This window comes from Pteronotus mesoamericanus, unplaced genomic scaffold, assembly GCF_021234165.1.
Source record: "Pteronotus mesoamericanus isolate MK-2021 breed Mesoamerican mustached bat unplaced genomic scaffold, CSHL_Meso_final contig_98, whole genome shotgun sequence".
Classification (NCBI taxonomy): domain Eukaryota; kingdom Metazoa; phylum Chordata; class Mammalia; order Chiroptera; family Mormoopidae; genus Pteronotus; species Pteronotus mesoamericanus.
The window spans coordinates 2,421,331-2,433,832 of record NW_026555295.1 but is presented as its reverse complement, the minus strand read 5'-3'; the positions used below and the strand labels follow the sequence as shown (position 1 = coordinate 2,433,832).

Genomic DNA, 12,502 nt, shown 5'->3' with positions numbered 1-12,502 from the left:
CAGCCTCTGCTGCCCAGGGCGTGGCCTTCCTGGAGAGCCTCCAAGCCCTCAGGGACCTCCCTCTGCCCCGCTAAGGCCTCAGAATTCTCTGGGAGGAATACACACACACACACACACACACACACACACACGCACGCACGCACTCTCATACACACACACACAGCCCTGTGACAGCTTCTACATTTGGAGCTGACAGATGTGCAAGGTAACAGCTCGGCACCGCCTGTGCAGCTGAGGCCCCGCGTCAGGAGCGGGATCATTTCCAGCGAGGCTCAGGAAGGCTGCTTGAGCACACACCCGGGTGTGTGTGAGAGTGTGTGCGCGAGAAGAACGTGCATGAGTGTGTGAGAGTGTGTGTGGCTTCCTCTGCGATCTCTCTCCCTCCATCGAAATCTGTCTTACTCTATCTTCTTTTTTAAATTTATTTTTTGAACGTATTGGGGTGACCTTGGTTAATAAAATTATATAGGCTTCAGGAGGGGTCGGCTGCAGCCCTCTGTCTCACTATATTTTCTTATTTTTTCTGTTGCTGTCTGTTTCCCTGCCTGTGTTTTCTCTGTGTCTCCATCTTCCCCTCACTGTCCTGCTCATCCTGTGTGAGTCTCACTCTCGATAGGCCTGAAGGATGGAGCCCCCAAAGTTCAAGAGTAACTTTCTTCCCCCTCACTTCCTCCCATCCCCCAACCTCTCCCTGAAAACAGAAGTCCAGAGTTCTCCTTTTTCACACTACAGGCAGATAGGGCTGAGGGAGAGTATACAGAGTGCGGAAACAGGAGACATAGAGCAGGGTCGGGGGTCATGCTGGGATGTAACAATAATTCTGGGGTGGGATGGGGAGATGGGCTCTACTTCAAACACCGGGGACAGTCTCCAGGCTTGGCCCTGCCTCGCAGCACTGCAGGCAGGCAGAAGGACCTCAGGGTTGGGGTGGGGGAGCAAGGACAGCTCACCCCATCCTCTCCTCAGCCACCCTTTAACCCTTCTCCAGCTGGCCCGAGGCCCAGAGCGCTTTCAGTTAACTTGCCTGCAAGCTACCCAGTGGCCTGCTCCATTCCCACCTCCCCCACACCCCAGATCACAGAGAGATTCCATGGAGACTGGAGAAGTGTCACCCTGTGGGGTCCCCACTCTGGCAACCTCCCTGCTACCACATGGGGCCCTACTGGTGAGTGAGCACAGCTGGGCAGTCTTGGGCATGCGGCACAGGGGCATGCGTGTGCTACGTGTCTGGGCTGCACTGCAGACACGTTAGCATAGGAGGCCACATCCTGCAGGGAGAGGCTGTGGTTCACGTAAAGGAGGCCGGAGGGCAGTTTCCCAGAGCCCAGCCCCCCGAGATGAGACATGGGGAGATGCTAAGATGGAGCATGACCAGGAGGTGTGGTTCCGTGCGGGGAGGAAGGAGCAGCTGGGCACCTCCAGGCTTGGCTAACAGTGGGTTCAAGCACTAGCCTGCATTGTATTAAAAGGACAAAGGACAGGAATTAGGGGTGGCAGTGGGGGCATCTGTCCAGCCTAGTCCCAGCTGGTCATGCTTGTGGACAGAGGTGCTGGAGGTCCCTGGGGTGGGCCTCAAATATTCTCCTTACTCCCCTGCTCCTCACAGGCCAGCTGCTGGCCCCTAGCTCAGGGGTATTAAACACAAAACCAAAAAATTGCCCAGCTCATTCATGCCAAAGACAAAGAAAAGCCTTGTTTGTCTTTTGGCTAATCTGAGGCCCTGCTCGACCTGGCAGCTGGGCTCTGGGCATGTGCAGGCATGTATTGCGTGTACTTGCATGTGCCCTTGTGTGTAGTGGCCAAGGCCAGGCCATGCATTCTGGGAACACAGATTGTTAACCCTCTGGTGGGTGCCTGCTCGTGGCCCAGAGGCTGACAAGAACATCTCCCTGCCCCAGTGGCGGAGGACCTCGAGAGGCTGAGTCCAAGCCAAGGAGTGAGGCCTGGGAAATCCTTGTGACCAGTGCCCATGGGTCACTAAGGAGGCCCTGGGGCCTGCCAGGGAAAGCGATCCTGGCCCTTTATGATCTCCCAGCTCCCCCTAGAGCCCCTGAGAGCCCAGAATCCTAGAGGACAAGAAGAGAGACAGGTCTAGGGTCATTTCCAAGGCTCTTAAATCCTTGGAAGGGGGACAAGAGTCAGGCGTGAGAGGTTCTCGCCACCTTGTGGGCATGTGTGGTACTGCTCCCTAAATACTGGATAACCAGCCTGGTGGGGAGAGAAAACCTGGCTGGAACATCCATTAGGCAAGGGGATGGGCTGATGCTGACTGCCCCTAAACTTCCATGGGAGCAAGGGGCCAGGTGGAGAAATCCACCCAACACCCACCAGACAGAAGGGGCCACCGAGGCTGGCCCAGCCCCACCTGCAGAGGCAAACCGGATATCCTCAGATGCAGCCTGACCACGTTTGAAACAACTTGGAGAAAAGTTTCCAGGAAGGAGTGTTAGAGCTCATCTGTTCTAAGGAAAGTCCAGAAAGGGAGAGGACCTTCTCTCAGACCCCACAGCACCTCCATCACAGAAAGAAGTTAGACAGAGAGTTCTTGACTTCACGGTTCATTCATTTTCCCATGGGTCCATTGAGTCCAGAACAAACTGTCCAGGCTGTGAACCCCAGGCCTACGGAGGCCCAGAAAAGGAGCGGCACAGTGAGAGCTCTTGCCTCAGGTTAGCAAGGAGGGTATCTGGGCCATGGGGAAGAGATGAGGCTGCAGGGGGGCTTCAGCATGCTCTGGATATTGATATTAAAAGGCAATGACTAATATTAGCATCTATGGGGCAAATACTGTGCTTAACATTGCATAGAATGGGTTATTTAATACACTGACCCTTTGAGGAAGGCACCCTTATAACCCACATTTTTATTTATTTTTTAAAAAGTTTTATTTATTTAGAGAGAGGGGGAGGGAGGGAGAGAGGGAAACACAGATGTGAGAGAGAAGCATAGATGGGTTGCCTCTCGTATGCACCCTGACCTGGGACTGAACCCAAAACCCAGGCCAGTGCCCTGCCCTGGAATCAAACCAGTGGACTTTTGCTTTGCAGGGCAATGTCCAACCAACTGAGCCATACCAGGGCTAATCCACATCTTTTTTCATTTTTTATTTTTTTTTCTTGTTCAAATACATTTGTCTCCATTTTCCCGCCACCACTTTCCCCTGCCTCCCTACCCCCCCCCCCCATCCTTTCCCACTTTGGCTTTGTCCATGGGTCCCATCCATATTTTTTAGATGAGGAAATTGAGGCACAGAAAAAAGCAACTTGCCCTGGTTTACAGTTGGTAAATGGCAGAGCAGGAATCTGTGTATAGTGATTTTGACTCCAGTGAGTAAAAAGGCTCTGCTGAGTGAAAAAAAAGAGCATGAACTGCTTGGTCCCTTCTAGGAAACCCAGCAGGGCACTGCCAGCTCCCACCCAGGGCCTCCCTCCAGCAAAGGAGCTGTTTGGATTTCTCCAGGAGGCACGGCCCCAGTGCGCCCTCTGCTGCGCCTAAGGAGGAGCAGAGAGTTCCCTCCTGCATGATCAGACCCAGGGCTGAATTCTGCAGCTGGCTGGCAGGGACCATGCTCTCCTCCCAAATTTGGGCCAGGAAGGGGCTGGCTGGCTGTAGACCACCCCTGCAACGCTCCCAGCTTGCCCACATCTACCCACACACAAAAGGATGGGTTTGGTTCTACTCCTGGTTTCTCAGGGTTTCCCTCTCTCAGAAACTTGCCCACTTTTCCCTGTGGCATGTTGGTTCTAGGCCCACCCCTCTGAGGACCAGGACCATGGGAAAAATGGGTATTACTAGGACGGCCAACAACAGGCCACAGAGGAGGTGAGATCCATTCAGAGCATTGCCATGTGGGCAAGAGATAGAAATAGAAATCCAAGAGAGCGAGGAAAATGACCCCTCCCTGAAGGCTAGATACTATTTGAATAAGTCAAGGGTAAGGAAGGTTAGTCAAGACTAGGATCACTACAGGCAAAAGCATGAAGGAACAGGTGTCTGGGTATGCCCATCTTGGCCAACTTTGTGTGAACCTGCGTTGCCACTGGGTGGGACTCAGTGAGAAGAGGCACACAGGCCCTAGACAACTGCCCTGGAAACAAGGGCAGCATTTCCAAGTTTGGGTCAATTGCCTCAGGAACACCTCTGGCACCAACAAACCAGGGAGTTACTCATGGGCCCTGTATCAGAGGCATTACTGTGTCCAGGCATTAATAAAGGACAATTCACATTTAACTTGTATCTTCCTTTGACATGTACAAAAATGCTCAGCCTCCACTCCATCTGCAAAACAAAGAGTGGGTTCTGGTGGGAGAAGGCATTAGAATGAGGTCATGAAGTTCAACAGAAAGTCCTGCAACCCTGAGTAAAAAGCATCCCTGTGGGCCGAAACTTGCACTGTCCTTCCTCCCTGCCAGGTTATCTGTGAATCTACTCGTCCCTCCTATTTGAAATAGCTTACCCAACTTTCCCCATGGACTGGCCATGGGCATGAGACCCAACCCCCTCTCCTTAGTGTTTCAGCTTCTTGTCCTACTTTTTCCCACCCTTAAAATTATATTCCTAGAGGACACCGATACCCATAAGTTCTCTGTCCCAAACCTCCTAACTCAGCATGGTCAACACAAGACTCTTGAGAACTGGGCACCCCAGTGACCTCATGGCTGGCCGAGTCTGAGCGCAGGACAGTAGGCATGAGTGTTTATTTGTGTTAAGCAGGGTTGGTGGTGCCACCGTGACAGGATGTGGGGAGGCACGGGGCTTCTGGGGATGCCTGAAAGGGGAGAAGAGCGCCTCAGGAAGCCAAGGATCTGGGCTTATTTATCGTAGAAGTCAACATGAGCTCCAGACTCAAATATATCCTTTTGCAGCAAACTTAGCAGCTTCTGGGCTGACACCCTGCAATCCAGCAGCTCCCCCTTTGCCTTCAGCTCCTGCAGTGTTTTTCGCAAGTCTTCATCTACAGAGGTCTCTTGGGCCAACTGATACATGTCTGTGTCCAGGGGCCCTAAGGAATAAAGGGCAGAAGATGAAGGGAATAGCTGAGGCAGGGGCCCGGCTGTGTGTGTGAAGTGGGGTGGACTCGAGCCTGCCGAGGCAACAACTTCTCTTGGCTAACATGTGTGATCAGAGTCACCAAAGGCTCCACTTTGTCATGATTGAGCTCCAGGCTCACTCAAATTCCAGTGCCCACTGAATATGGGCCCTCCAGACCACCATATGTACAACAAGCCTACCATCTCCTGTCTAACCAGCGCCTCTTCCTGAGGTAAAGTCGGTGAACTGACAGCTACTTTCTACTTTTCATATAGGAACCACGGCACCCCAGAATTTGGAGTTAATGGGCTTCAGGGACAGAAAATAAAGGAATCTCAGGGTTGGAAAAATCAGCCTCCTGATCCTCAAATGTCTTTCAGCCACCTGTGCATCCTTGGTAAGTGCGGATTTGCTACCTTTCCAAACAGCTTATCCCCTTTTTGGACACCTGTTAGAACATTCTTTCAGAGATTGCAGTGAAACCATGATTGGTCTCAGCCTTCATTCAGGCCCTGGCAGCCTTGCAAAAAGTTCAACTTCCTCCTGCATCCCAGGCAGTCCCCTGAGATCTAGAGCAGTCACCTGGCATTCTGAAGTCTGCTCCACTCCTCGTTGTGGTTTTCATTTGCTCACTGCTGACTGAACAAATCCTAGGCTGAGCTCAGACCGGGTGCTGAGTTGAATGTTGGCTGGCAGAATAACTGTGCATGTCCTGGGAAGAAGTACTGGGGACTGGAGAGCATGAGGAAGTAGCCATGGCACTGATCATGAATTTGGAGACAAGGTTTGATCCTGGCTCTGACACACCTGGGCTTTGGTCAGGGCATTCTACCGCTTTGCCCCCAGGGTGCCAAGATGAATAGACTAGTGGGTCTCTAAGTTGCTCAGACATTATATAACAGCTGTCACCACCTTCTAATTGCAGCAACCTTAAGCCTAGAATAGAAGCTTTTAAGAGAGAAGCACAGCGGCATGATGGTAGGGTGGTTGGAAACCAGACCAAGCCTCGCAAGATCCCCTACCCTCTAACTTCTGTGTGGGCTCCATCTCATTTACTCAAGCACTGCCCCCTCGCCCTCCTCCCCGGCCCTGGCACCCGTGTTCCAGCACACTTGAGCCCCAAGGTGAATATCAGCATTACACAATGTCTGTGTGCTCTTGATTTAACTAACATTTTCTGTGGACTGACTCAAAGGGGCGCTTTGCTAGATGCTGGGGACATACAGGCAGAGTCCCTGCCCTCAAGGCTTTCCTGTCAAGAGAGGCAAGTACACATATGAAGTTAACTCAGCGTGGCAAATCTCACCTAACAATTAGAAGTGCTAACAATTAGAGAGCACTTCACAATTAGGGATTATTTTCACGTATACTACCTCATTCAGTCCTCCAAACTGCTCTGTGAGGCAGTTGGAATCATCTGTTTTACCTGAAGAAAAGGGGCACAGGTCTGAAACGCAAACCCTGACTGTCTCGCAAACTATAATAGCGTAGCCTTTCTGACCCCACCCTCCAGTTCAGGCGGCTCTCTGTCCCTGCCAGCTCTAACCTCCTTGGATCATGTATTTCCCTTAAGAAGTGATGTGTCAGGGGGCGATATATTTAGAGGGGACGGATGGAGGTACCTTGCCTGTCCCCCAGAAGGGAACCAGCTGGTTCTGGGGGACAGGGATGGCAGTAACACCCCACTTACCTGGGGCATAGCTGAGCACCCTCACACTAGGTTCCTCCTTGGCCAGGACCCGGAACATCATGTCACGGGCAGCCTTCCCTGAACAGTACAGTGCCCAGCCCTTCGTGGCTTCCAGTGCACAGAGGGACGAGATGTTAACCACAGTCCTGCTGAGGCCAGGACTGTCTGGGAAGGCCTTCAGGATGCTGGAAGTCAGGCAGAGCATAGATGTCAAGTTCAGAGCCCAGTAGCTGTTCACTTCAGCTGCGTCAGCTGTGTTAACGAAGCCTTTGGACACATCCCCAAGAGTACCTGAAAAACAAGTCCTTAAGAATCAGCCAGGGCAAGCTAGGTTTTCTCTTTCCCCAGCCCCCTCCAAATTCCTCGACAGCCCCTTCCCATCCAGACATCTAGGAGGAATGTCCCCAGTGCTTCTGAAGGCGCCTGTCTCTTGCCAGCTCTGCAGACACACACACCGGGGGCACCCACTCATCCCAAGTTGCAGCCTGAGAAGGCCCCGCTCTGGGATCGGGGGAGAACTCTGCAGCCCTTTGCAGAAGCAGAGACATTTACTTCTGCGGGGAGACCTCGTGCCCTGACTCAGGCCTCCGCCAGAGGGCGCGGAGCAATGCGCTCGGGAAAATTTCATAAGCGGTTTGGAAAACCTGGCCTTTAAAAGGAAAGGGCGGAGGGCAAAGGGCGCATGGAATGAGCACCAAGTCGTCCTCCCCATCTCGCTGAAACTAGGACCTTTCAGGCGTCTTCTCTAACTCCTAGCAGTCACCTTTAAAGTTCCAAGCGGTGAGGGCTGTGAGATTAAGGAGGGAAAGGGGCACTAAGTGAGTATTCCAAGCACTCACATGGGGAGTCCGTCTCCTGGCGACCGGCGTCTTACCTGCGTTGTTAATCAGCAGCACTCGCTGCAGCCCTTCGGGCCTGGGAAGCTGGCGCAGAGCGTCGAGAAGCCGCTGCAAGCCGGCCTCGGTGCCAAGGTCTGCGGGCACCCGCACCACGAACAGGCCGGCCCGCCCAGCGCCAAGCTCGGCCTCCAGCTGCTGCAGCGCCTCGTCGTTACGGGCGGTTAGAACCATCACGGAGCCGGGAGATAGCCGAGGGACCAGGAGCAGAGCCAGCACCCGACCAAAGCCGCGGGAGGCCCCGGTCAGCACGCACACGGCTCGGCCTAGGGAGTCCTCTTGGCGGCTGACGCCCTCCATGTCTTGAATTTTCGCCTCCTAACGCAGGAACCAGAAACCTAGCGGCGCGTAGGATCGGGAGGGGAATAGGCGAAGGCCCTGCCCTACGTGTGGGGGGAGGGGCGGGGGAGGAGCGAAAACCTAGGGCTTTGGGAGAAGTCCAACTGGACACTTGGGCACTCGTGTCCTCGTCCACAGGGGGCAGAAATGGAGGCACCTGCTCCCTAAGAGTCAGCGCGAAGAGACTAAACCAAAAGAGCCGGAAGGCGCGCCCTCCACGGGAAATCCTGGAATCCTAGCCTAGTTCGGAGCTGTACACTGCTGTATGTTCAGTTCCCCGCTGGGATGCGTTCTCCTCCAAGTCCAGACCCAAACTTGCACGAGTGACTTCCTCCTGCTCAGGCCATCTTGCTCCGTTACTAGCATACTTTTTTTTTTTAATCTTCACCCAGGGATATGTTTATTGATGTTAGAGATAAAGAGGAAGGGAGGGGGAGAGAGAAAGAAATATTGATGTGAGAAACATCCATTGGTTGCCTCCCCTACGCACCCCACCGGGATGGAACCCCGCAGCCTAGGTACATGCCCTGATCCGGATGAACCCGCAACTTTTTCTGGTATACCAGGCGTCACTCCAACCTACTGAGCCACCCTGCCAGGGCTGGCATCCGTTTTTAGCAAAAGCTCTGTATGAAGCCCATACCAGGTTAGGGCTTGGGGTCCCTACTGGCCTTGGGGAATTCGCCACCCTTAGGGTCAGAGGAGCACCTCAGGAAAAAACCACAGTGGCTCCTCTAAATGATGTAAAAACCTCCTCTTTTGCCTAAATTGGTGTGGCTCAGTCGATTGAGCGCCAGCCTGCAAACCAAAGGATCCCCGGTTTGATTCCCAGTGTAGGTCACATGCTTGAGTTGCAGGCCAGGTCCCCAGCAGGGGGCGCGTAAAATGCATCCACACATTGATGTTTCCCTTTCTCTTTTCCCCTCTCTAAAAAGAAATAAATAAAATCTTAAAAAACAAGCAAACAAAAAACCCTCTTCTTCTTTACCAGACTCTAAGCAACTTGGCGCTGACCCATATTTCTGACTCCTCCATTCCCTAAAGAGCTGTGTATCCCGGGACTCTGCATACTCTTATACTACACTCCTCCTAGTGGGCAATTGTGTCTACTCCCAGCTTCAAGTTTGCAGAGATGATCACCTAAGTCCTGTCCACATCTGTGCTTCAGAAAACGGCATTTATGTTTTTTTGTTTGTTTGTTTTTAAGGAGAGAGAGACGATGGGTAAGTTGGCTCCAAATCTCCTTCAAGGGAGCCTCTTCAGAGTTTAGCGCTAAGTCACCTCAGGAAGTCAGTCCAAGTCCCTATAGGACTGTTCCCTCTCCTGAAGGTAGACATCAAAGTTGCCTTTCAGAGCTCCTGGGAAAATGCATTTTTGCTTCCTTCTGCTGTGGGCTATCACAACCAACACCAAAACATTTTTCTTGGTGGTAGGGCTTTTCACTTGTGAACATGGGTGCCTTTACCACAAACATTTTGTAAAATGTGCAGTTCAGACTGTACATCTTTGTGGAATATATACTAATAACAAATGAGCCCTGGCTGGTGTGGCTTAGTTGGCTGGGGACATCATCCAATAAACAAAGTTCACGGGCTCGATTCTGGTCAGGGTATGTGCCTAGGCTGTGGGTTCGGTCCTGGTCAGGGCCTGAAGGACAGGCAACTGATAATTGTCTCTCTCTCACATTGATGTTTCTCTCCCTCCCCTCCGCTCTCTCTTAAAAAAAAAAAAAAAATCAATAAGCATGTCCTTAGGGAAGGATTTAAAAAACAAACTGAAACTGCAAAGAAATCTTAAACTTCATTGAGTAGATTATCATTAATATGTACAGTACTATTTTGAAATTATTTTATGTCAAGTAGGACAAAGAAAACAAGTATTATGCTAATATTGTTAGAGAAAAAAGATCAATTATGAATTTAAAAAGTTAAGGGAAAAATCTATAACATTGAATTTGAACTGAAAGCCAGAAAATTGTAGAGTTTATTGCAATCACTTTTACTTTTATACAACACCAAATGTCTCTTCCTCACATTTGGTACTCAGTATCTGTGACTACACTTTTGAATAGTTTTCCCTGCAGCAATGGCAGAGATTAAAGAGGTGCCCAGATAGAGTATACAGTTGTGTTTTGTTTGGGCCAAACAGGACTTCTCTTTTCTTTTTAAATTCAAAGTGACATTTCTAACGTGGGAGATTTTACACAATATCAGAATTTCTAGCTTCTTTTGAATAATGGGTGCATCTGGCAAATTGGGTGCAGACTGAGGTGAGCAGCAGCTGCCCCTTGGGAAGAAGATAATGTGCTCAGTTTGCCAAGACCCTCACCTCTCACAGGTGTAGACACTTTCCTACTCTTGATGCAAAGCTGAATTCTTATGCAGTGAGGAGAGTGCAAACGTTTAACAAGACAGGCATTGTATTGGATTGTGGAGAGGTGGGCTGAGAGAGAGCTGAGGAGGCTTTTGGTATTTTAACAAGGTGAGACTGCATGTATGTGTATGCCATTTGAAGCTGCCCTGATTTTCACTTATCTGATAAGAGTCAAAGATAAAGATCTTACAGGAAGTCTTCTCCAAAGCCAAATTCTTCTGTACTAGCCCAAGAGACTACTCTTTAAATAATTTTAGTAGCTTCTCCCTGCTCTCCAGGCCTCAGAAAACAGGTTGGTGAAAGCACAATCCCATTCATTCATTCATTTGAGATTTATCGAACTTCTTACCCTGTGTCAGGCATTGAAAAAAGGAGGGAACAATAAAGTGATGACTAAAAATCAGACCTAGCCTATTCTAAACTTAGCTGCTTCTCAGAGGAACTGTTTGGAAACAGTCCCCAAGGAGAGCGTAGTTTGCCTGGACTGCTAGAAAGCCTGGAAAACCCTTTTCTGAGGAGGAGGATGATCTACCCCTCCCCCCAATGCCAATCTTTGTTCAAGTTGTATTTCAGTAAATCGTGAGTAATATCTCAGAGACAACATTCTGTAGAATTCCTTTAACAGTAGTACAATGGTTTCCAAATTTGTCTGCACAATGGAGTCACTGGAGAAATTCAAAAATGCTGATGCCAGTGTCCTACAGGCCTGCACTTAAGAGTATTTTTAATTTATTTAAACAAAAAAAAGTTCATCCATTTCTCCCAACTGTCTTTTTCTGCCTCTTGCAACCACCAATCTGTTCTCTCTGTCTATGAGCCTGGGATTTTTTTTTTTTTCAGATTTCACATATATGAGAGATGACACAGTATTTGTCTTTCTCTGTCTGACTTATTTCACTTAGCATAATTCCCTCTAGGTCCATCCATGTTGATCCATGTTGTTGCAAATGGCAAGATTTCATTATTTTTTTATGGTTGAATTACATGTTTACACACACACATCATAATTTCTTTATTCGTCCATTCATCAGTGGACACTTAAGATGTTTTGATATCTTGGATATTTTAAATAATGCTGCAGTAAGCATGGGATGCATATATCTTTTCAAATTACTGTTTTTGTTTTCTTTGGATAAATACCAAGAAGTGGAATTGCTAGATCATAGGGTAGTTCTAAATATTTGGAAGAACCTCCATATTGTTTTCCACAGTGATTGCACTAAGTTACATTCCCATCAACAGTGCACAAGGGTTCCCCTTTCTGCACATCCTTTCTTTATATATTTTGGATATTAACCCTTTATCAACTATATCATTTGCAAACATTTTCTCCCATTCAATAGATTGCCTTTTCATTTTGTTTATGGTTTCCTTTACTGTGCAGAAAATTTTAGTTTAATGTAATTCACTTGTTTATTTTTGCTTTTGGTGTCAGGTTCAGAAAGGGAGTTTTATGGTTTTAGGCCTTGAGTTCAAGTCTTTAATCCATTTCAAGTTAATTTTTGTGGATAGTGTAACATAAGATTCAGTTTCATTGTCTAGCATGTGGTTGTCCAATTTTCTCAGCACCATTGATTGAAGAGACTCTCCTTTCTCCACTGTATATTTTTGTCTCCTTTGTCATAAATTAATTGAAAATATATGCGGGGGGTTTATTTTGGGCCCTGTATTGTGTTCCATCGATCTATATGTCTGTTTTTTATGCCAATACCATATTGTTTTAACCACTACAGCTTTGCAATATAGTTTGAAATCAGGAAGCATGATGCTTTCAACTTTGTTTTTCTTTTTAAAGAATTTTCTTTTGCTCTGACCAGGGTGGCTCAGCTGGTTGGGTGTCTTGCAAAGGGAAGCGTTTCTGCTTTGATTCCCAGTCACAGTGCATGCCTGGGCTGCAGGCCCAGTCTCCAGCTGGGGTATGTGGGAGAGACAGCTGATCCATGTTTCTCTCGCACATTGGTATTTCTCTCCCTCTCTTTCTCCCTCCCTTCCCTTTTCTCTAAAAATAAATAAATAAAGTTTTTAAACAAATTTTCTCTCGGGATTTTAAAAAGATTTCCAGGTGATTCCACTGTGTAAACTAGTTTGGGAACTACTGTCATAGCAATTAGCAGTAACATTTTTCTTTTTAAAGGTACACATGCCTGAAAGGTAAGAACTATATTAAAATAGA

General features: G+C 49.0%; 1 protein-coding gene across 1 annotated transcript; it reads right to left on the bottom strand.

Moving 5' to 3' along the window:
• Positions 1–3,172: 3,172 nt before the first annotated feature.
• Positions 3,173–7,966, bottom strand: SPR (sepiapterin reductase). The gene is made up of 3 exons (XM_054586856.1): positions 7,596–7,966; positions 6,722–7,012; positions 3,173–5,002 (listed from the first exon to the last, which is right to left on the bottom strand). Exons 1-3 carry the CDS (start codon positions 7,915–7,917, stop codon positions 4,812–4,814), a joined length of 804 nt encoding a protein of 267 aa, XP_054442831.1. The 5' UTR covers positions 7,918–7,966; the 3' UTR covers positions 3,173–4,811.
• Positions 7,967–12,502: the final 4,536 nt, after the last annotated feature.